Raw genomic sequence first — 23,163 nt, 5'->3', positions numbered from 1 at the left:
TCTCACAGATAAAATGGTATCAAGCATCAACATGCTTCATCCTTGCCAAAAAAAGAACACCAAGATTAACGTGGTTCGTCACAGATGTGACTACATCCATGGGCGAGGACGATCGATGTTTTTCACTAATCAATGAAAAAGAAAGTTACAAGAGACTCGTACCTGAAAGATTTAAAGAAGAAACTCAATCTCCCACAATATTCCTCTTTCTCTATACTTTTCTCTCTATAAAACCCCCAAAAGTTCCCTCTATTTTTCTGGAATTTTCTCTCTACAATAAATTCCAATATAGAGAGAAAAATAGACCAAAGAGCACCCCACGTAATGGGCCCTACTTTTTCCCATAAACTTTTTCTCTCTACAAAAGTAACTTTTGATAGAGACAACAAAGCCCCCCCTAAAAGTAGTACATGAGGCTCTCCCACTTTTCCTAATTTTTATCAAAAAATAACTTTATCCCTATCCATGTGGACTCAAAGCCCCATCCTAATCTAAGTAGGACTTATTCATAAAATAAGATACTAAATAATAGGAATTATCTAAAAACTAAGAAACTCAAATTAAAAAGAAACCAATCCCATAAAATAGAGATCGAGAATTCAAGACAATTATCAACAAATCTTGTTCTTGTATGTGGTGAACCAATCCCGATGAGGGCACATATGATAAGAACATCCTGAATCAAGAACTCACGAGGGTTTAGAGTAGTCACAATTTGTCGAGACTGACAACACATTACCTGTTCCATTTACCGAGCTTCCATCCACTATATTGGTTGCTTCAGAGGCTCATCTTTCTTTCTCTTTGAGTTTCCAACAATCTTTCTTAATATGCCCTTTTTTCTTGCAGTAATTGCAATACATATTACTTTTTCCTGGTCAGAATTTGGATCTGGACCAACCCTGTTTTTCATGTCTCTTTCCACTTCTCTCAACAGATCTCCCTCTACCCACTAAACCATCTGCATGTGATTGAGCATTATCTTGTCTCACGGATAAAATGGTATCCGACATCAACATGCTTCGCCCTTGCATGATATACTTAGCTCTTTGCCATATGTTGATAATTGTCTTGAATTCTTGACGCCTATTTTATGGGATTGGTTTCCTTTTAATTTGGGTTTTCTAGTTTTTAGATAATGCCTATTATGTAAGATCTGATTTTGTGGATAAGTCCTACTTAGATTAGGATGGGTCTTGAGTCCACATGCATAGGGATAAAGTTACCTTTTGATAAACATTAGGAAAAGTGGGAGAGCCTTACGTAGCACTTTTGGGGCGCTCCATTCTCTCCATATAAAGTTACTTTTGTAGAGAGAGAGCTTATGGGAAAAAGTAAGGGCCATCACGTGCGGTGCTCTTTGGTCTATTTTTCTCTCTTTATTAGAATGTATTATAGAGAAAGTTCCAGAAAAATAGAGGGAAACTTTTGGGGGTTTTGTAGAGAGAGAAAAGAGTAGAGAAAGAGGCATTGTGGGAGATTGGGTGTCTTCTTTAGTTCGCTCAGGTATGAGTCTCTTGTAATTTTCTTTCTCATTGATTAGTGAAAAACATCGATTGTCGTCGCCCATGGATGTAGTCACATCTATGATGAACCACATTAACATTGATTTTTTTTTTTGTTATTTCTTTCCTGCTTTACTTTTCTTGCTTGTTGCTTGTTTTTGTCAATTCTTTTTTCTCGTACTTTATTTCCTAAAAATCAACCCATCAGGTTTAGAGCTTCCGCGCACAACAAGAAATTTCTCCACGTCGAACTTTACATTCGAAAGCTTAACCGCCATATCGATAACCCCAAACCGGGCTCTTCAATAAGAATGATGAAAAAATTTATTTAGCAAAAGATGAAGATTTTATGAAGCTAAACAATGGATGTTGACATGGTTAGTACGTGTTTTTGATATCAAGGTGGAGATTGTTGGATTTGGTGGTATCCAAAATCACCCACATTAGAAAATATCATATTATGTGGGATTAAGATTAATATCATATTATGTGGGATTAAGATTAAGAATGATATTGATAAGTTTCATAAAGGAAATAGAAATCCAAAAAGATTAGGACTCTTGGATGGATATATCTCTTGGTATTGAGATATATGTAATTTATATAGGAAGTTTCCTATTATAGTGTGGATTCCTAATCTTATATATATGGGATGAAAGCGTAGAGAATTTGTGTCCTATTTGGGTCACCATATGGGAATGGTGGTTTCCTCTAGAGAGAGAAGGGGGCAGGGCCTTATGTGTATAAGATGCAAGGTTTCCTCTTAGAAAGAAGAGAGCTTCCTATGGAGTGAAATATTGATGGTGCCTCTTGTAGACTCCTGAAGATTGAGAGGCTTGTTTCTTGCAGAGAAGTGGTTCTCATAGAGATTTTGAGTTGTTTCCCTTTTTAGTTAGAGAGAAAATCAATTTCTCGTTGCTCTCACGTCTCTATCTGGTGTTATCGATATTGGTTGCCATAAGTAAAGAGAAGGAATGGTACATTTCAAAAAAACATAAAGTAAAGAGATGGAATGGAGAGTGGTTTAAAAGGTTTTGCTCGACTAGGTCTTGTCGAAGTTAGAGAGGTAACTCCATGTCCCAAAATCTTTGATGTAACTTTCATTGGTATAGTGGATTTCCGTTTGTCGTGCCCGTGGATGTAGCCCTTCTGGGGTAAACTATGTAAATCTTTGTGTTCTTGTGGTATGTGTTTCATAGTTTATTTCTCATATTTTATTTACCAAAACTCAACCTGTCGGGTTTAGAGCTTCCACGCACAACACAATGTAGGTTAGGTAAAAGAATAAGTGTATCCCCAAACTCCTTAACCTATCAACCAACATAAACTACAATGCTTGAAACCCTCAGAGTCCGAAATCTTTCCACTTTCCTAACACCCAATCTCGCCGGTAACAGCCTTCATCCTCCCATCCTCTCCTCATGAGTATTCTTGCATGGAACATTCAAGGATCGGCGATTTCCAAAACAAAGCAACCATTCTCATTTTCTCTACCCAATGAACTCTAGACACCCTTGCCATCTTAGAAACCAAAGCCCCTACCTGTCAACTTTCCAATATTAGAAGCATCTGATGTAAGACAAACCAGCCAGTAGTTTTCCTTAGAAGCTTTAGAAGCCTTAACAGGTATGTGGGTCATCTGGGACCCTTCCATCCATACTCTTTGTTCCAGCTCCACATGCTTTACTCGATAAGCGTTTACCTCACCAAAACCATCGATAAATTCTTGTGGAAATTGATGGCAGTTTATGGACCCAATAGACCCAAATCTCAAGTAAGCCTTCTGGAATGAGCTCAACACGGTGGCCATTCCTTGGCCCCTTGATGGAGATTTTAATCGTTTTCAAATGGTTGTACAAGTCAAATCGCAACTCAAAAATCATTGCATGTATGACCACCTTCTAATATTTCATTTCACAAAATAGTCTCATCAACATACCCCTTGATTGCTCCAGTTATACCTGGTCCAACCACTCCTCCAACCCAACCATCACCAAACTAGACTGCTTTCTAATATCCTCGGAATAGGATGATCGGCTCCCTCGCATCCACTCATACTCCATGGGAACACCAACTTCTGATCACAAACTCATTCTTCTAGACACCATACATTTACCCTAGGCCTTACACCCTCCAGGTTAGAATTAGTCTGGCTAGGAGACCCTTCTTTCGACAACATGATTTGCAATTGGTGGTCCACCTTCCCTGTCCACGGTTGGGCAAGGTTCAAAATCCAAAAGAAGATGTGTTTGCTCAAAAATGCAATTAAAAAGTGGAGTCGAACCAACCCTATCAACTTTAGAACCCTCCCTTCCCAAGGAACTTGAAGATCTTGACTCTTCTGAAGAGACCAGACATCTCTTCATTGTTGATACTCAAAGGAGAAAGGATGCCAAATTCAAGTAGCTCCAAACTCTCAAAAGGAAATCAAAGATCCAACGTCAAGTGGCTGGCAGTGGGCAACAATTACCGCTTTCTTCAAAAGTGCAAGCTAGAGAAGTCAAGCCAACTCCATTACCCAAGTTTTTGTTAATCAAAACTATTTGTCGAACCTAATACGGTAGACTCTTCCATCATTTCCTTTTCTCAAAATCTGTTCTCAACCAGATCCGGGCCTAGTACGCACTTTGCAGACCTCTCTTTCCTACAGAAAACTCCAACTTTGCTCTATGGCTTGAAAGACAATTCCAAGTGGAGGAAATCTCACTAGGTAAAAGACAAGGCATTGAGCCATGATGGCCCCCTGTTTGTCATTTTCTCTAGATTCTAGGATCCATTTTCCCTGATATCTTAGCCCTTGCCGATGAATTTTACTACAGGCACAAGCAGCAAAGAAATGAACACCACTTTCATTGCCCTCATTCCTAAAATTGAGGGAGCTAATGGCATCAAAGATTTCAGACCCATAAGTCTCCTCAATTCAACTTATAAATAATCTCCAAGGTCCTTGCATCGAGGCTAAGAACTATTCTAGAACAGGTCATTTTCCAAAACAAAGTGGTTTTGTTATAATAGACAAATCCTTGAGTGTGCATGTGTTTCTCACGAAGCCTTATATTACAGGCACTAGACTAAAAAGTTTGAACTTATCTTGAAGCTGGACTGGGAAAAGGCTTATAACCATGTCGCCATGTCGACTAGTCAATCCTTGACCAAGTCTTACTCAAAATGGGTTTCCGCTTGGAGAAAATGAATCCATGGGTGCATATCTTCCACCTTTCTTAATTCTTCTTAATGGCTCCCCTAAAGGACATTTCTTCCCCTCCAGAGGTTTAGGACAAGGGGATCCCCTTTCCCTTTAACTCTTTGCCATTGTAACCCAAATCCTCGGAAGATCTATTTTTGACTTTACATGAGAGGCACGCTCTCTAGTTTCAAACCCGCAAACGATGGAGCTGAAATTTGCGATCTCCAATATGCAGACTGGTCTTTTGTGATGCTACCACCAATCAAATTGACAACCTCAAGCTTTTTCTCATATGCTTCAAAATGGCCTCCAGTATGAAAACCAATATGTCCAAATCTAAATTGATGGAATTGGATGTGTCTGATAATCAACTTGCTCTTTTGGCGAGTAGATTGCGCTACAGTACTAACCATTTCCCAGGTAAGTACCTAGGCATTCCCATGTGTTTCGGCAACCCCAGAAAGGCTTTATAGGACCCCAGTATTTAAAAATTCTAGAAAATACTTGCTCTTTAGAAGGCAGGTACCTCTCACTCAGAAAGACAATAACCGTAAACAAAGCTACCCTTGTCCAATATCCCAATCTATGCCATACCGTACTTCAAGATGCCTGCCAGCATCACCAACTCTCTTGAAAGACTAATGAAGAACTTGCCTTGCTCTAGCGAAACCACTACTAATAAAAGTCACTTTATTATTCAGGATAAAGTTTGCATGTCCAAAAAGGCGGGCGCCCTGGGCATTTGTAGTCTCAAACTAATAAATTTGGCCTTCACTGGCAAATGGTGGTGGCGCTTCCCCACCGACTATAACATTTTATGGCTTCATGCACCCGTTTAAAAATATGGCACTGATTTGCTGGGTGGTTTCTTGAGAGGAAACTGAGATCTGCAGCCTCCTTTGGATTTTTCAAAAACTTTTACTATTGTCGCGAGCTTTTCATGAGTTTTGTAAGGGTTCCAAGTAAATTCTACAGAAAAAGTTCTCTTTTAGAACCACACTTTGATAGTCAACCATTAAACTTGGCCAAATTTTTTTGTCGTTGCTATAAACCCCACCGACAATGTTGCTTATAATTTCTACCAAAACGATAGTAACCAAACCCAGACACCCAATTTTAGAAAAACACTCCAAATCTATGAATTTGATGACCTAGTAGCTCTCCATAGCCTTCTTGCCTCTGTTTTCATCATGAGTTCTGGTGTGAAAGGGCAATATCGGCTAAGGCTCATCGGGTTTCCTTAAAGTGGCCTCCTTTTGTAAACAACTCAACCATACCTCCTCCCACCCTTTGTCCACTCACAATAAAGCCTGCCTCATCCAACACCACCCACCCCCGTCAAAAAAAAGGAGCAAAAAAAATTTAGGCCCTCACATGGCTTGTCATCTCCAACTAGAAGTTAACTTTAGACCAACTAAAGTAGAAAGGATTCATCCTTGCAAACAAATACCCACTTTGCAGAAAGGAAGAAGAATCCCACTCTCAACTTTTTCTTCACAGCAAATTTGCCTCCAAAGAATGGAACAAATGATAGGTGTCAGGCGCGGGTGCGCTCCTAGGAGCAGGAGGCGGCGCCTGCTCAGGTCCAAAAACCCATGGATTGTTGGAGCATGTGGTACAGTTCTTCATCCGTGTCACAAGGAAGCATGATTCAATGAGAAAGGAGTTGCAATAGTAAGTTTTAAGGGATCGCGAATGAGGGCTCACAATACCATTGGGCACAAACCTGAATCAATGCATACGAATACTTGTCGAATAGAGAAAACGTCATATGCACTGCATCATACACTTGCGAACCGCAGTTCAAACCCACTGGGGACGAGGATCACAATATAGGGATCCACGTTCCAACCAAGATCCCTAACTGGAATCATGGGTCGACGTTCCGGAGCGGGTATGTGACCTTTCCTGCAAGGTTCCAGCAACTATGGGACCAACATATTAAAGAGTTCGATTTGCAATGGGTCACCCCACACCCCACGTTCCATCATTTTCTGCTCTTATTTCTTCCCCCCCCCACCCACCCCCACCCCCACCCCCACCCCAACACCTTCTTGGAGAGCCTCCATCCAAGAGAATCTCTAGTCCATTTGGGGGAAACCAAACTCGTGTATCTTCCGGGAAGCCAAAAGTAGTGCATGAGCTACTACACAAACAGTCAGAGACCTCATGATTTTCTGGAGAAACAATGGCAAGCTTCTCAAGGGCTTCCCCAAAACAAACTTCAAATCCAACTGGAAGGACATACTTCAAATCAACCAACCAGTCACAGTCCAAAGTATGAAATCCTCCCACTAAGGGATCCTATAGGTCAACATAGATGGTGGAATTTTCAGAGACTAGGAAAGGACCATCATAAACTATTTTTCCACCCAAATCAGTTTTGGTGGTTCCAAAAAAGCAGAAGCAGATGCCCCTCTCGAAGCTCTCATGAGCCAACCTGAGTTGGGGCAACCACTTGCTTGTGGAAGAACTCCAAAAATAATCGTGCTTTTTTTTTTTTTTGGGTAAATCAGTGGGGATAACAAGCCCCTACCCGTTTTGTTTTTATTAATGAGAGGAGAACATGTACGAGAAATTAACCATGTCTTTCCAGAGGGACATTGGCATTATCCCGCGAAATGAAGGGAGTGACAAAATCATGGGTCGGCCCCGCCAAACTGTGGCTTGTGCCATGAATGCCGCCTGCTTAGCAAGGCAATCAGCAGTCAGATTCACCTCCCAAAATATATGCAATATCTGCCACTGGTGATCTGCAAAGGAGTAGAGCTTTGCCCTACAATTGTGGACAAGAGGATGCGAAGCCTCCATAGGGGAGAGCGGTGGTAGGTGAGTGAGTCGACTAGCAACTTGGAGTCACTCTCAATGATAAGAGGACGACAATCCATCTCATGCGCCAAGGAGATGCCACGATCCAAGGCTTGGAACTCAGCGGCATTATTGGAGCTGGTGCCAAGAGGGACAGCAAAGGCCAAACGAAGCCACCTGTGTCATTTCTGATGATCCCCCCACATCCCACGATGCCTGGGTTGCAAAAGGACGAGCCTTCGATGTTTAGTTTAAAATACCATATGGGTGAGAGAGACCATGCAATTGGGACTGGGGTGGAGGGGGGGGGGCGATATGCCACTTAAGCTTCAGGTTTGTAGAAATATGAATCTCAGAGGGGTGGAAAGCCCAACCCTTCCCATCTGCTAACTTGCTCACAAAATGAATGATGCGCCCCAAGAGGTGCTCCTTAAGGGTCCTTCTCCCCTCATGAATACGTGCATTACGCTCGACCCACAAGTGCCAGACAGTGGTAGAGAAGGTGGAAATCCAAATGTTCTTCACACCATTAGATCTGAACTGGAACTTTAGCCACTTTGTCATCATCATGATAACAGATTGCTCGAGTGGTATGCATTTGCCAAATCTCTAAAGTATGGATCTCCAAAGCACCTTCGAAAACACACATTGCATAATGATATGGTCAGATGACTCTTCCTCTTGGAGGCAGAAGGGGCATCCAGAGACCAAAGGGAGGCCCCTTGACTAGAGGAGGCTCGTGGTGGGCAATCGAGCGTGCAAGGCAAGCCAAGTAAACCACTTTGCCCTAGCGTGGGCTGGGGTTTTCCAGAGAGCCCTTAAAGCTGGTTGTATGGGCGCATTTTGTCTGATGTGGTCCCAAGCATCACTCAAAAACGTTCTTTCTTGAGCATCTTGCAATTCACAATCCCTTCGTGAGTAACCCATGTTTTTTACCACATTTATGAAAGCCATTTCAAGTTACTTCTATCAGACTTGGCAGGAGGCAAAGTCAATAGATGATTCTCTGAAAAAAAGGAAGCCGCCCTCGCAATCACATCTTTCTTGCTACAATTTGCAAAAGTGTTTTCAATCTTTAATTTTGGGTAGACCACCACTATATGGGATCCCTACCTTAGCGATCTCTCACTCCATGTAATCTTCTCCTTGGTCCTCCACGATTATCGTGGTTCGTACATCTTCCTCTCTCTTGCTCCTTCCACTTCTTCTCCCTCCCTCTCCCGCAACGGCCACCGCCCCACCCCCCTTCCTAGGGAGAGCGGAAGGACCCAACTTTTCCTCTCTGTCCACCCCCTCCTTCTCTCTCTCTCTCTCTAACTTTCCCTAATTCTCTCAACTTTCTCAGCTCTACTTCCATACGCTCTCCCTGTCCTACCCTCGCCCCTCTTTATTCCCAAACCACCATCTTCTATCTCCATTATTTTCGAGACTTAGGGTATGTTACATGACTTTTTGATTGATTTTTAGATGGTACAAATATGAGCACCTAGTATGTAGGATGCCTACACCCACATCTCAAGGGGTTTTATAAAAGCACATATAATGTATTAATATATTGTAGCCAGTTCTTCAAAAACATAGGGGGTGAAACTATTGTTTGCCTGGCCAGACAAGGAAGTCCAGAGTTAACATAGTTATTTGATTCGCATGATATCAGAATAGATCAATGCGCTACTAACTACAAAGCAAGAACATATTGAATCAAACGTGAGAAAATGAACCTAATCCTTAGAATCTGACGGCAAAAATTCCACATTTTTCAACTTTCAACCAATTAGACCACAACAAATTGAACATACAAGTGAACATGTGTTCCGCACACATATAATGAATCCATAATCAGTCATTCTTCCTTTTGAATTTAGAATTAAACATGCTCCTGGATTTTCCTTTTGATACACTCACATAAAGTGGAAACCGGAAATACTTTATGGATGCTAATTAGAAGAGTGGACATCTCAGAAGATTCAGGGAATCGTCGGACTGGGATCATTTTACAAGGCTCTTGGGGAAAGGGGAGCAACCCGACCCTAGCCGGCAGTGCGTCAAGGATTCATGCCTTTCGTTAGCCTACCTGCCTAACATAGCAATTGTATGGTGGAGCCCCTCCAGCTTAAGGGGATGGAAGATCCCTCATTCCTCGTATTAGCATTATGTGCCAACAGAAAGCCAAGTGACATGACCATCTTCTCATTCATTGATGATTTGCTAAAGAAGTGCATGACACCTGCTTCTGCATCTGCTTATATGACAGGATGGCTCTATCTATCATCTTCTAAGAAAGGGGTAGGTTGCTCTGGCTGACATTTAAACTAACTGTTGTTTGAGGACTTTAAATGAAGCTTAATGATTATATGTAGAGGGACAACATTCCAAGATAAAGTGTTCAAAAATCATGACCAGGATTCTATTACATGACGGGGCATAGCTACACAAGAGTTTCTGGGCTTCAATGTTGTAGACTTCTTAAGGTGCGGTAGCAGCTGATATTCGATTGTGCCCAAGATCTTCCAATCCCCACCTGGGCTCTTTGTATCTTAACTTTGTTTCGTAGTAACTCAACCCCACTCTTGATTGATGTGTGTCAAGAAGCAGAGGGGATGGCAGTACTTTCATACACTGGTCCCTTGAGACCTGAAATTCTCCCAATGTCAATACAAGGGCTCTCCTAGCATGCCTCAAGTGCCAACCCACACAGCTGAATAGCCAAAAGCTGTTGAAGTTTACCTTAATGCTTATACAAGAGGCGATGGGACAGACTCAGTCCCTTAGCGACTAGCCATGATCTTTAATGACTTTTGATATTGGTCCATCAAAATTGATGTCCTTCCAACATGGAGTTAGGGACGCTAGTAATGTAGCAGATGCACTCACCAATAGGTGAGTGCGACATGATCATCTCCTCAAGGAAGGCTGCCCTTCGAGGTGTCCTCAAATGAGCTCCTTGACATCATAGCTCTTTGTGCTTATCATCTATGCATTTACCATCTTTGTGTTTATTGCCTTTATGAATCTCATGTTCTGGGTAAAAAGCTATTAACTTCAACAGGATGCATGATGATAATAAAAAAGGTGCTAGTGAAACACAATTTATCTTCATAGCATCTACATAAGTACAAATACAGTTTCTTTGATAGTAAGCAAAATCCAGTTTCTTGTAATCCTTGCAAAAGTTCGACTCCAAGCATAAATGCTCATAATAATTAAAAAAGCAACACATGCGAACCTTTTGATGTTGGTAATCTTCAATTATGTGCTTCTGCAACATCCCGACAATGTCATCATTGGCATCAGTCTGTTGAAGGGATGAAAATAGTCGAAGGGATGAAAAATAACAAAAACCACACATTAGAGCATACAAATTACAAAACTACATAAGGGGTTAATTGCTAGCCACTATCAAATAAACAGCAAGTAATTATATCCAATAAAAAGTAAATATAAGTACTTAACAAAAAAAAAAATCATCTTGTGACTCTCAAATGATGTGCTAGACAAACGAGAACTAGACAACCAATCAATCTTCTATTAATATAAATTACACAAATTCTTTTTCATGTCCAGGAAGAAAGATAATCGACATTAAACTCGGTCAAGGACGTCCTGGGCTTGGGTGGTTCAAACTCCCAACACTAGCAATCTCTTAGTGGCTTGGCCAATTCTATTATAATTTTGTCACTTTTTCTGCACCTCGCAATCACACAAGCTGTTGAAATAAAAGGAAAAAGCTCTGATGTATTTAATGGACAGAACTGTCATTTATCTTTTATTTATTCATTATCTGTCTTATATCTCCAAATAAGGGTAGTATTGTCCATAAGTTGTCATTAGGGTTATTACTTAATGTTATAAGACGGGTAGAGGTCACATGTGAACTGTAAACCACTAACTTTCTTTCTCTATCTCTCACTTCTTCGTCATCTTTATTTTCTTTCTTCTCTCTCTCTCTAAATCCTAGCAAACTATTTTCCTCTCTACTTTAATTTCAACTTGGTATTAGAGCCCGACAATCACTAAGGATGGTACTGTAGCATCGTATTGTAACATAGTGTTGTAGCATATGTCCTGTAGCACAGTATAGTAGCACGGGATCGATCTTCCTCTTCTCTTGATCCAACTTGCTGGAGGCCCCTCTTCTTCATTCCTCTGGGGAGGAGTTAGCAAACAAAGAAGAGCTTGGAGCCGACCCCTTTTTCTATTATGGCCGAAGCCCTACCCTACAGCTAGAGCTAAAGAGTTATAAAACACCCCTCCTATTATGCAGTGTGCATGCAGAAACTACATTAGGACTCACATCATCCTTTAGATTAGATGATGTCATAGTGCCCTAAAACCCCAACTTTTTTTCCAGTAGTACATGTGCCAATGGAGGTGAGTTTTTTATGATTCTAGATGCCAATCAAGTATTTTTTTTAGAACCTATTTGTTGGGTGGATGAGATTTATATGCCCCAATCAAAGAAGCAATTGTTAACATTGTTTTTTCATGTTTTTCTAAAAAAAATGGGTGTGTGAACAGATCTAAGGGTGTAACCAGATCTATAAAACCTTTTATTTGAAGAGATCAAAAGGTGTAACTTGATCTCAATTGTTGTTAAGACTAAAGGATGTAACCAGATCTTAACTACAGTAGAAAATGTCTCTACAGGCATCAAATATGGAATCATCTGGGCCCCAAATCATCACAGTAAGGTTTGATGGAACCAATTATTTAGAATGGGCCATGTCGGTTAGATTATATTTGGATGGAAAGAAAAAACTAGGATACATTGATGGTCATGTGGAAAAAACTTACCTGAAGGATGCTAAATAAGTAGCTTGGGAGGTTGAAGATATGGCTATTATGAATAGAAAACTATTTTCTATGCAGTCTAGTATGAGTCAATCCTTTATGAACTGCAATACCTCTAAGGAATCATGGAACGTAGTCTCTTAGTCCTATTCCCAAAAGAAAAAGATTTTAAGGGTTTATGAATTGGAGAGCAAATCAGAGATTTTTGACTGGATGCCTTGTCACTAAGAGATTGTTATGCTCATTTATGTAGCCTTTGGGATGAATTAAGCCAGCATCAACCCGTACAGTGTTCTTCTTGTGCAAAGGAACAGAGAGAGACTGGAACAAAGGAATATTTTTTTTCTTTTGAGGGGAGTTAATGGTGAGTATGAACAATTAGCACAAATATTCTCGGTGGCGAGACTCTGCCATCACTTGGCACTATTATCTCCCTTCTTCAGCATGAAGAAACTCGACGCAAGATAATGGCAGTGTCTATCGGTGAAACTGAAAGATCAGCCCTATTCACAAGTTTTAATAGTAATCAAGGTGGAGGGCGTTTTGGGAGCCTTGGTGGAGGCCGAGGTAGTGGACATGACCGTGGAAACTCTACATCTAATGAGACTGGCAAATTAATGTGCGCCCATTATGGGAAGACTCAACACATAAGGGAAACATGTTGGGATCTGGTTGGATGCCCAAGGGTAAACTTTCCAAGGACAAATACAGACAAAATCAACATAAGTACTACCCCAGTTGCTCAAGGGCTGCAAGATACCATCTACTTTGAACCTCAAGAAGAGTTGGTGACTATTCCTAAAACAGAGCTCCTTGATCTCAAGTAGTAGGCTTCCATTCGAAGCCCTTCTTCCTCCTCTAAGTCTCACATTGCACAATCAAGTATATCTGCATCAGCGCATCATATCTCTATAAACAGCTCTGAAATCCCTTGGATTATTGATTCTGCAGCAAATGAACGTATGACTGGTTCTAGTGATGAATCAGTCAAACTAGCAAATGGCTCTCTTATTCCAATCGAGGGAAAGGGAAACATACATGTTAGTATGTTACTCCTTCTGTTAACTTGTCATCCACCTTGCATATTCCCGATCTTTCTAGTAACCTCCTGTCAATTAGTAATCTCACAAAGACGCTAAACTGCAGTATAGCATTTTTCCCTTCTCATGGTGTATTTTAGGACATTATGATGGGGAAGGCATTTGGGAATGGTCATGAAAGTGGAAGGTTATACTTTTTGGAGATTCTTGGTCGTGCCTTGACTGCAGCAACCATATCTTCAATTGCTAATAAAGAAAGGGTGTATTTCAACTTGGACATGCATCGTCTTTTACTTTGTGTTTTTTAGTTCCGAAATTGTTTGAGTCTCTAGGTCAAGTGTCAAAACATTGTAGAACTTCATTTACTATAATATTAATAAAAAGAGTGATACTCCTTTCTCTCTTATACACTCTGACATGTGGGGTTGTTCACCAGTTGCATATGTGTTTGGATTTCGATTCTTTGTACATTTGTGGATGATTGTTCCAGATTTACAAATGTCTATCTAATGAAACACAAAGATGAAGTTGCTAATTTATTCCAAGTCTATAACAAAATGCTTAAAACTCACTATGACGCACAAATTAAAGTCTATGTGTCAAATAAACTCAATGTTATCTTCTTGATCAAGGGATTGGGTTCCAAAGAATGTTGATAAACACCTCAGAATGGCATAGTTGAGAGAAAAAACAGACACTTGTTGGAAGTCACCCGAGCTCTTTTACTGGGAATATAAGTTCAAAAAAGTTTCTGGTTTGAAGCAGTTCTCACTGCTACCTTTTCAATAAGTCGCATGCCCTCTCATTTTCATCCCAAGTCACCAAAGTTCCCTGTACCTACCAAGGTGTTTGGTTGTGTATGTTTTGTCCACATTATTGGTCCAAAGATAGACAAGCTTGATTCTAAAGCTACCAAATGTATTTTTCTGGGGTATCCATATCATCAAAAGAGGTACAAGTGTTATGATCCTATTACCAATGTTTGTTGTCTCCATGAATGTCACTTTCTTTGAATCTGTTCAAATACTTCTCCTCTACATGTCATTAGAGCTCTCTTTAGGGGGAGAATAAGATACAGTTTAGTGAACAGCTCAGTTGTTCCCCTTCTTATTCCCAAACATTTTTATCTGAAGAGAGTAATTTATCTGAAAGGAATGGTGTGCATTCGGAGAAGGAGTTGAAGAAGTATACCAAGAGGAAGATAATGGTTACAACCCGAAGTTCTAAGCGAACATACCTCAAATGCTAACCCGGAATCAGAAAAAGTTCATGACCCAGGTAACTCTTTCACCCTCTCAGAGAATCCTAATTTGGACTTACCGATCGCCATTTGCAATGGTACACGTTCTTGCACTCAGCATCCAATAGGAAGCTTCATATCCTACCATTATGTGTCTCCCTCTCATTGTGCATTCATATCTATTCTGCCTTCTATTAGAATGCCTTCCAATGTTGCAAAAGCACTTTCACATTCTCAATGGAAAGCTGCCATAGATGACAAGATCCAAGCACTATAGCAGAATAATACATGGGACATCACTAACCTTCCTGAAGGGAAGACAGTCGTAGGATGTCAATGGATATTCATTGTAAAATACGAAGTTGATGATACCATTGAAAGTTATAAAGCAAGATTGGTTGCAAAAGGTTTCACCAAGACTCCAAGTATAGACTACCAAGACACTTCCACGCTTGTGGCCATGCTGAACACTGTGAGGATCATTCTTTCACTAACTACAAATACATCGTGGTCACACCATCAACTAGATGTTAAGAATGCATTCTTACATGGACACATCCAAGAAGAAATCGATATGGCCATGACTCCTGATTTTCAGATTAAGGAGGAGACAGGAAAAGTTTGTAAGTTAAAGAAGGCAATATATGGACTTAAACAGTCTCTTAGAGCATGGTTTAAAAATCAGTGAGGCATTGTAGACATTTGGGTTCAAAAGGAGTCAAGCAGATTATACACTCTTTCTGAAAAAGGACACTGTTCGAATTACTACCCTTATTGTGTATGTTGATGATATTGTTATGACAAAGGATAATGTGAAGGGTATTGAGGATCTTAAATTTTATTTAAGCAAGGTGTTTGTTATCAAATATTTAGAACCCCTTAAGTACTTTTTGGGAATTGAAGTGGCAAGATCAAAGAAAGGGATAGTCATCTCCCACAGAAAACATATGTTGGACTTGTTACAACAAACGGGGATGTTGGGATCTAAACCTGCAGAGACTCCTATAGAAATCAATCATAAACTTCATGGAGAAAGGGGAGAGCTACTCAAAGATCCTAATCAGTGTCAACAAATAGTGGGCAAGCTTAAATATTTTACAATCACTCGACCAGACATTTCTTACGTAGTTAGCTTGGCCAGCCAATACATGCATGCACCACGTAAACTCCATCTCAATGTTGTGCACAAAATATTAATATATCTCAAGTTTGCACCAGGGAAAGGGATATTTTTCTCAAATCAAGGACATTCTGATGTCGCAGTTTATATAGATACTGATTGGGCTGGTTGCCAAACTGATAGAAGATCCACAACTGGCTATTGTACCTTTGTTTTTTGAAACCTGGTTACTTGGAAAAGCTAGAAGCAAAATATGGTGGCTAGATCAAGTGCTGAAGTAGAATACAGAGCAATGGCTCATAGTACATGCGAAGTAATGTGGATCAATAAGTGTTCTTTTTTATTTGAGTTCTAGAGTTAAGCTTCCCATGATTGAATATTGTGATAATGAAGTAGCAATTCATCTCGCTGAAAATCTTATTTTTCATGAAAGGACCAAACACATTGAAGTGGATTGTCACTTTATCTGAGAGAAGGTTGCTACCAAAATCACTCACCTCATGTGAAGTCTAGAGATCAACTTGCAAATAACTTCACCAAAGCCGTTGAATGGGACAGATTACATGATATCACAAGCAAACTGGGCATGATTGATATCTATGCACCAACTTAAGAGGTAGTGTTGGAAATAAAAAGAATAAACTTTATTGTATTTGATGGACAGAAATATCATTTATCTTTTGTTTAGTCCTTATTTGTCTTATGTCTCTAAATAAAGACGGTATTATCCACAAGTTATAATTACGGTTATTACTCAATGTTATAAAGGGCGTAGGCGTCGAGGTCACCAAGCCACATATTTTCCGTCTCTATCTCTCACCCTCTCTCTCCCTTCATCTTCTTTTTTTTTGATAAATGTTAACATTGTATTACCGGCGGAAAGTTACAAGGAGGTCCGAGATCACCCTAGAGAAGGGTGACTCAGTAAAAATTGTGCTAGCCTACCATATACAGAAAGGGCTTATAAGGCCACCCAATTACAACAATTTACAGTAAGCTTTTGCAAAAATAGATCAAGAGGGAAAAACCAAAAAAGCGAGCCATATTAAGTCGTGAGCCCCTGGTCCTGAGCAAACAAGGAGTCAGACCCAGGTAGTGCTAGTCCTTGGCCTTGGCTTCTAGCACCCTCTTTCGCCCATAGATCTGTGACAGCGTTGGATGTCCTCCAAATATGCCTCCAGAGACGTCCATATCCCTGCATATATGATCAACTTCGTCAAACAATGAGGCTAAGTACCACGGTGGTGAGCTCGTTCTCCTTGCCCAGGAGATAACATTATGGAAGTCCCCTTTTACTAGCAATAGAAGGCCTCAGGAAGGATCAAAGAGTTTTAAGCCTGTTAAGAGGGCAAGAGCTTCAGCAAGATTAGAGTCCTTTAAGTCAATGTTCTCTGAGAAGGTTAAAAGGACATTACTTTGGTAGTCTCGAAAGACCCCCCCAGCCCCTGCCTGGCCAGGGTTTCCTAAGGAGCACCCATTGAAATTCAGTTTGATGCTTCCTTGGGGTGGTGGTTGCCAAGTTTGAGTTTTGGTCACCACTCTCGGATGGTGGTGAAGAACATTGATCCATTGGGTGAGGAAAACAATCCCTGGGATACCCAAGAAAACCTCGTGATTGGAGGCCCAAAAGGTAACCAAAGAGATAATCTTGTGGAAGAGAGCTGATGTGCGAAGTTGAACGCCATGGAAGATTGTAAGGTTCCTTTCCAACCAAATGGACCATATGGTTGCTCCAATAGTCGTCTTCCATAACAATCTTCCTGCCTTAGGCCAACATGAGTCAAGATCGTAAGAGATCAAGGCCTTGACCGAAGGGGGGTTAACCCATTGTATGCCAAAAAGTAGCAATACTTGACCCCAAAGGTCAAAAGTAAAGTCACAGAGTAAGAACAAATGTTGGTTGGCCTCCTCCTCGCATAAGCATAGAGCACATCTGTTGGGGAGCGGGATTCCTCTCGTTTGTAGTTGATCCACGGTGAGAGCTCTATAGAAGCATGCGAGCCAGTTGAAAGTTTGGACTTTTGGAGGAGCGATGGTGGCCCAAACTATGGATTCGATTGCTTTGGGTTAGCCAGAAGAGTAGGAGGTAGGATTAATCCTTGTAGAATGAAGCTACCGAAAAGATGCCAGATGGAGCTAGCGTCCAGATGATAGCATCACTTCCTTGAGGCGATAGGAAGTGGGAGTGAAGAGAGGTTGAGAAAGACTGAAAATGGTTAAATTCTTCTTCAGTAAGATTCCTTTGGAAGGAAGGGTTCCATACTCTCCGACCCCCTGTTAAGACCATCTCCTCTGCAACTGAGGAATCTTTGTTTTGAGCCAGAGAGTAGCAGGTAGGGAACACCTCTTTCAAAGGGGAGGGTCCTAGCCACAAGTTGGACCAGAATCTCACTCTAGAGCCCTCTTTAGAATGATATCTTATGAACTTTCTGAACTGGGAAAGGGCCGAGACAAAAGATCTCCAGGGCCCTGAAGCATTGTGCCAATGACTTCTAGAAGGCAGCCAGGCACCTTCTGGGATGTTATACTTTGTCCGTAGAACCTGGGCCCAAAGGGAGTTCGGCTGGGTGGCTAGACGCCACCACCATTTCCCAAGGAGTGTCTAGTTATGTTTACGAAGAATACGAATACCAAGTCCTCCCTGCTGTTTGGGTAGGCAAATGTTGTCCCATGCTACAAGATGGAACTTTGTCTTATCCGCCTAGCCCGACCATAGGAAATTATGCATGATCTAGTCAAGTCGATTGGCAACCTAAGCTGGCATGTGAAATAGAGACATGAGGTAAATCGAGGAGTTGGCAATGGTAGCATTGATCAAAGTCTTTCTACCTGCCATAGAGAGAAATTTACCTTTCCACCCTACCAAACGCATGTCTACCTTGTCTACGACATGGGACCATTGCCTTTTCTTGGGTTTATTTACCAAGTCCCAAAGTTAGGCCTAGATAAGAAGTTGGCAAGTCTTCCACTTTACATTCCCACCTCGGAATGAAGGATCTGACCTCTACTGATGTATGGGTTACACCCATCATTTTTTATTTATCGAAATTAACTTAACTCAGTTGCTATTTGGAAGCACCTAAGGAAGAGTTTGAGGGTTTCCACTTCATTGCAGGAGGCATCAATAAACACCAGGGTGTCATCTGCATACTGCAGATGATGAGACACCATTGGTCCATGTGAACTATTCCTGAAGCCCGATAGCAAACCAGACTCATAGAGCCGGGAGATTGAGCGACTGAAGACCTCTGCCGAGATAGCAAAGAGGAAGGGGGAAAGGGGGTCCCCTTGGCAGAGACCCCTAGAAGAAGGGAAGAAGAGAAATGTGGATGTGAGTAGCAACCTCTCATCCACATTCTCCATTTATTATGGAAACCCATTCTAGCCATCGACTCTTCAAGAATTGACCAGTCCACATGGTCATATGCCTTTTCCCAATCAATTTTGAAAATAAGGCAAGGTTTCTTAGCCAGGTGCCTCGAGTGGATACACTCATTAGCTACTAGGGCACCATCAAGAATTTGTTTGTGTTTGAGAAAGGAAGATTGTGCTGAAGAAATAACTGAGGGAAGGACGTGTTGGAGTCTGGAGGCTAGGACTTTAGCCAAGATCTTGTACGAGGAAGTCAGGAGACTAATGGGGGGGAAATCTTTGATTTGCTCGTCACCTTCTTTCTTGGGAACCAGAGCTATGAAAGTTGCGTTAATGACTTTGTGCAGAGTACCCCTGTGGAAGAATTCCTCGAAAAATTTTATGAATTCAGGACGAAAGGTGTCCCAGTACTCCTTGAAGGGAGCAATCGGGAATCCGTCAAGACCTGGTGCCTTGTCTTTGGCTAAAGCATTCAAAGCCAATAAAATTTCTTCCTCTGTGAACTGTGGCTTGAGCCAGACAGGCTTTTCGTCTGTAAGGGTAAGGAGGTCAAGGGAAGACATTCTCGGTCTTAGGGCAAGGGGGCAGAGTATAGAGTCTGGAAGAACTCTAAAATTGCCTGCTCTATCTCAGCAGGTTGAGTGAGGTGCTTGTTGTTAACCTTAATCATCGAAATCAAATTGTCTCTCCAGCGACAATTTGCAATGCGATGAAAAAAGGCAGCATTCTGATCACCTGCTTTCAACCATGTAATTCTAGATCTCTGGAACCAGTAGATCTCTTCTTTTTTTAGAGTTAAATGGTACTCAAGTTTAGACTTAGATTGGAGGACTAACTCAAAGAGTTCCAGTGGCCTAATTTCCTTGAGCCGATCAATCTCTTGGATGGTATTCAACAGGGAGGACTTGAGTTGGGAAAAATTGCCAGGGATGGATCGACTCCAAGTTTTGATCGAGGTTCTAAGGATTTGAAGTTTGGTCTGAAGGATATACCCTGCTCTGCCCGAGACCTGATTAGCAGGGGAGTTCCACCAGGTATGAAAGAGGGTAGGAAACTCCTTTTCAAGGAACCAATGGAGTTCATATCTGAAGGGGCCTGGGACCTCTCCGAATGGCAGCTGTGTCATGCAAAATGGGACAATGATCCGAGGTGGGTTTTGGAAGGACTAAAGATGAGGATCTTGGAAAAACGTCCTCCCACTCCAAGGACAAGAGGAACCTATCTAATTTTGAGAGAGTAGGGTTGGAAGCGTGGTTGGACCAAGTAAACCAACTGCCTTGAAGGGGAATATCTAAAAGCTCAATCCGGCTGATGAAGTTTGAGAAATCCCTCATTTCCGAAGAAATAGAATTTGAGAAATTTTGCTCATGGGACCAACGGGTGACATTGAAGTCCCCTCCCAAGCACCAAATGGGGTGTGAGAGGGAAGCTACATGTCCCAGTTCAGACCAAAGCCTGCTCCTAAGGGAAGAAGTTGTTGGGCCATAGACTGCCGTAAATTTCAAAGGGGTCCCGTCCGAGATACAAGAGAGGAGTACTGTCACAAAGAAAAGCCCTATGAAGTATGAGTGTAGGGTGACTTCAGAGGGATCCCAGACCATCCAAATCCCTCCTGATGCACCGATACCTAGTAGGGACACCCACTAACTAGGGTCTTCTCCCCCAAACTTGGCGGATAAGTTGAAGGTTAGGTTCAGGGAGTTTGGTTTCAAGGAGGGCGAGAATAGAAGGGCAGAGTTTAGAAGTGAGGTCCTTAACAATACTCTTCTTGGAGGACTGTCTTAAGCCTCTTATGTTCCAAACGAGGAACTTCATTTCTTAAGTGATGGTAAAGAGGGGACGGGAGCCAATCTAGGAGACCTCCTTGGCCGAACCATGGAGAGGGGGGCGGGAGAGCTAGCAAGGGGCTCTCCTTCAAAAGGCAAAGAGGAGAATAGATTACAGAGTTCTCGTTGGCCTCTGAATCTCACTTGTAATCTACTATTTGGGTTTGCTATGATAAACCTGTGTGTTGGTCCTTCCAATCCATCATACTCGAAACCCATTATTCTATACATTCCTCTCATCCTTCTGTCGATGCAATTTTGCCCATCCCTGTCGACCTCCTCGGCTTCTGCGGATACCTGAGAGGGTGAGATGGGGGTCGAAGTTTTATCGGCGAACCATGGATCTGAAGCTGCCAAAGTTGAGTCAACCACTCCGTATTGGACATCCCTGTCGACCTCCTTGGCTTCTATGAGAGCCTGGGAGGGAGAGACGGAGGACGTTGCATAGACTGGAGGCTCCATCTCAGCTACTGCCACGGGGGAAGAGGGGCTAGAGAGGTAGAGGTCAGGGGGAAGAGCTAGCAAGTCGTCAGGGAGAGGGAGGTAGGAAATAGGGAGAGAGTGCGTAGTAAGTGGGGGGGAGAAGGTAGAGAAGGGTCTGGTTGACGGCCAATCGACTGAGGGACAAAGTGGGAGTTGACTTGACTGGCCAGGGGAGAGGGGGTGAGGGGGTTAACTGAAGGGGTAAGAGAGCCTGGGGAAGGTAAGAGAGAGAGTCGGAAGGGACATAGGTAAGAAAGGTAAGGTAGTGGTGCGTTTGGATGGCAGAGTAGCCTGAAAACAACAAAGCAGAGGGGGAGGGCCAAGAAACATGGATGGTATTTACTTTGTGGATATGAACGAGGTGAGGGGTGAAGGATAGATGAGGAGCTAGCAGGGTTGACACATAGGCTAGGTCAGGGGGAGAGTGGTCCAAAGAGTGTGCTGTAACAATTCCCAGTGGGATAAGGTCCCTATGTGAGAACCTTCTGAAGACATGTAGAAATCACCTTGGTTGAGAGGGAAGAAGGTGAGAGAAAAAGGGGAGGGTGGGGAAAGAAGAGGGGCCTTCAGTAAAGAGGTGTGGAACATAGGGGAGGGGTCAGCCTGTGGGTGGGGGATAGGGGTACAGGAGGACGGGGGGAAGAGGAAAGCGAGGAACAGGAAGGAGTAACAAAGGGGGTAACAAGGTGAGGCAAGGTGTTAAAGAAACGGGGGGAAAGGGGGAGAGGGAGGGGGGAGCCACCCTCATGGAAGGAGGGTGCAACCGGGGGGGGAAAAGAGGGATGCTCTGAGGCTCCAGAGGAGGGAAGGGGACAGCTGATGGGGAACCAAGAGGGCCAGAGCAGGAGCAGTGAGAGCCAAAGAAGGAGGTGCAAAGGTAGGGCTAGGCGACGCTGGTATAGTTGCCGCTGGCATCGTCAGAGACAGTTGTCCCTGCTGCAGAGGAGAAGAGGATGGCGACGGCGACGAAGGGGAAACATGCCTGAATGAAGGAGGAGGCGACAGCAACACGGGACAAGGGCCATCGGGCTTGTCGAATGAAGGGTGGGGTACGACAAGGGGCTCGAGGTGACACGTGGACGGGGAAGTCGAGGGGCGGCAGGGAGGTAATGATGAGAGAGGGATGGGACATAGGTCGGTGGGAGAGGGGAGCGAGGGTAAGAAGTGCGATGGCCCGGGTTTGTTAGCAAGGCCCGAAGGTAGAGGAGGTGGAGAGGTGTCCTCAAGGACTTCTTTACCGGGTCGACGGGACAGAGGTGAGGTAGTAGCTGAGGGTGACCCTGTCCGAATGATATCATCGGGGCTCGAGTCACACGACGGACCCAGGGTTAGAAAAGAAGAGGAGCGAGGAACTCGAGGACGCCAGAAGGAAGGATTATTGCTAGAGAGTTGAGGGCCGACTGGTTTGATTTGGGCCGGGTCGGGGGGTCGTCTACGGGGGTGCTGCCGGTGTCGTTTCTTCCTGGACACCACGGTCCAAGCCTGATCATGGTTTTTCAGTTTGGAAACCGATGAGGAAAAAGGGTCGGCATGTTGAAAGAATTTTGGGGAGGGCAGGGAGGCTGAAGACCACGAAATAGAGATGCGGTAGTACAGATTATCGACTTCAAGCCAGACCCATTGAGGGATGAGACTCGTATCTAGGACTTCCAAGAGAAGTCGAATGGATCCCAGCAGTAAGGTTTCCATGGAGATTCGGTGAATGGAGAACAAGGAACCACAAGCTTCCCCAATCCTCCAAAAAATCTCAGGTGTCCACGCGTGAAGGGGAATGTGATTAAGGGTGAGTCA

General features: G+C 42.7%; 1 protein-coding gene across 7 annotated transcripts in view; it reads right to left on the bottom strand.

Moving 5' to 3' along the window:
- The window catches only part of LOC18442422 (symplekin), a 78,249-nt gene that overhangs the window by 22,851 nt on the left and 32,235 nt on the right, over positions 1 to 23,163 (bottom strand). For all 7 annotated transcript variants that reach the window (XR_016046928.1, XM_011628135.3, XM_088854986.1 and 4 more), the window contains one exon: positions 10,727 to 10,795. Coding sequence is in view for 6 of the 7 variants with exons in the window: in XM_011628135.3 (XP_011626437.1) it covers positions 10,727 to 10,795 (69 nt within the window). In the remaining variant the exon portion in view is untranslated. The remainder of the gene's footprint in view (positions 1 to 10,726; positions 10,796 to 23,163) is intronic.

The sequence above is a fragment of the Amborella trichopoda genome, chromosome 13 (assembly GCF_054954075.1).
Source record: "Amborella trichopoda isolate Santa Cruz 75 chromosome 13, AtrichopodaSantaCruz75HAP2 v2.0, whole genome shotgun sequence".
Lineage (NCBI taxonomy): Eukaryota > Viridiplantae > Streptophyta > Magnoliopsida > Amborellales > Amborellaceae > Amborella > Amborella trichopoda.
The sequence above is the reverse complement of the archived record's forward strand: the minus strand, read 5'-3'. Positions and strand labels throughout refer to the sequence as shown.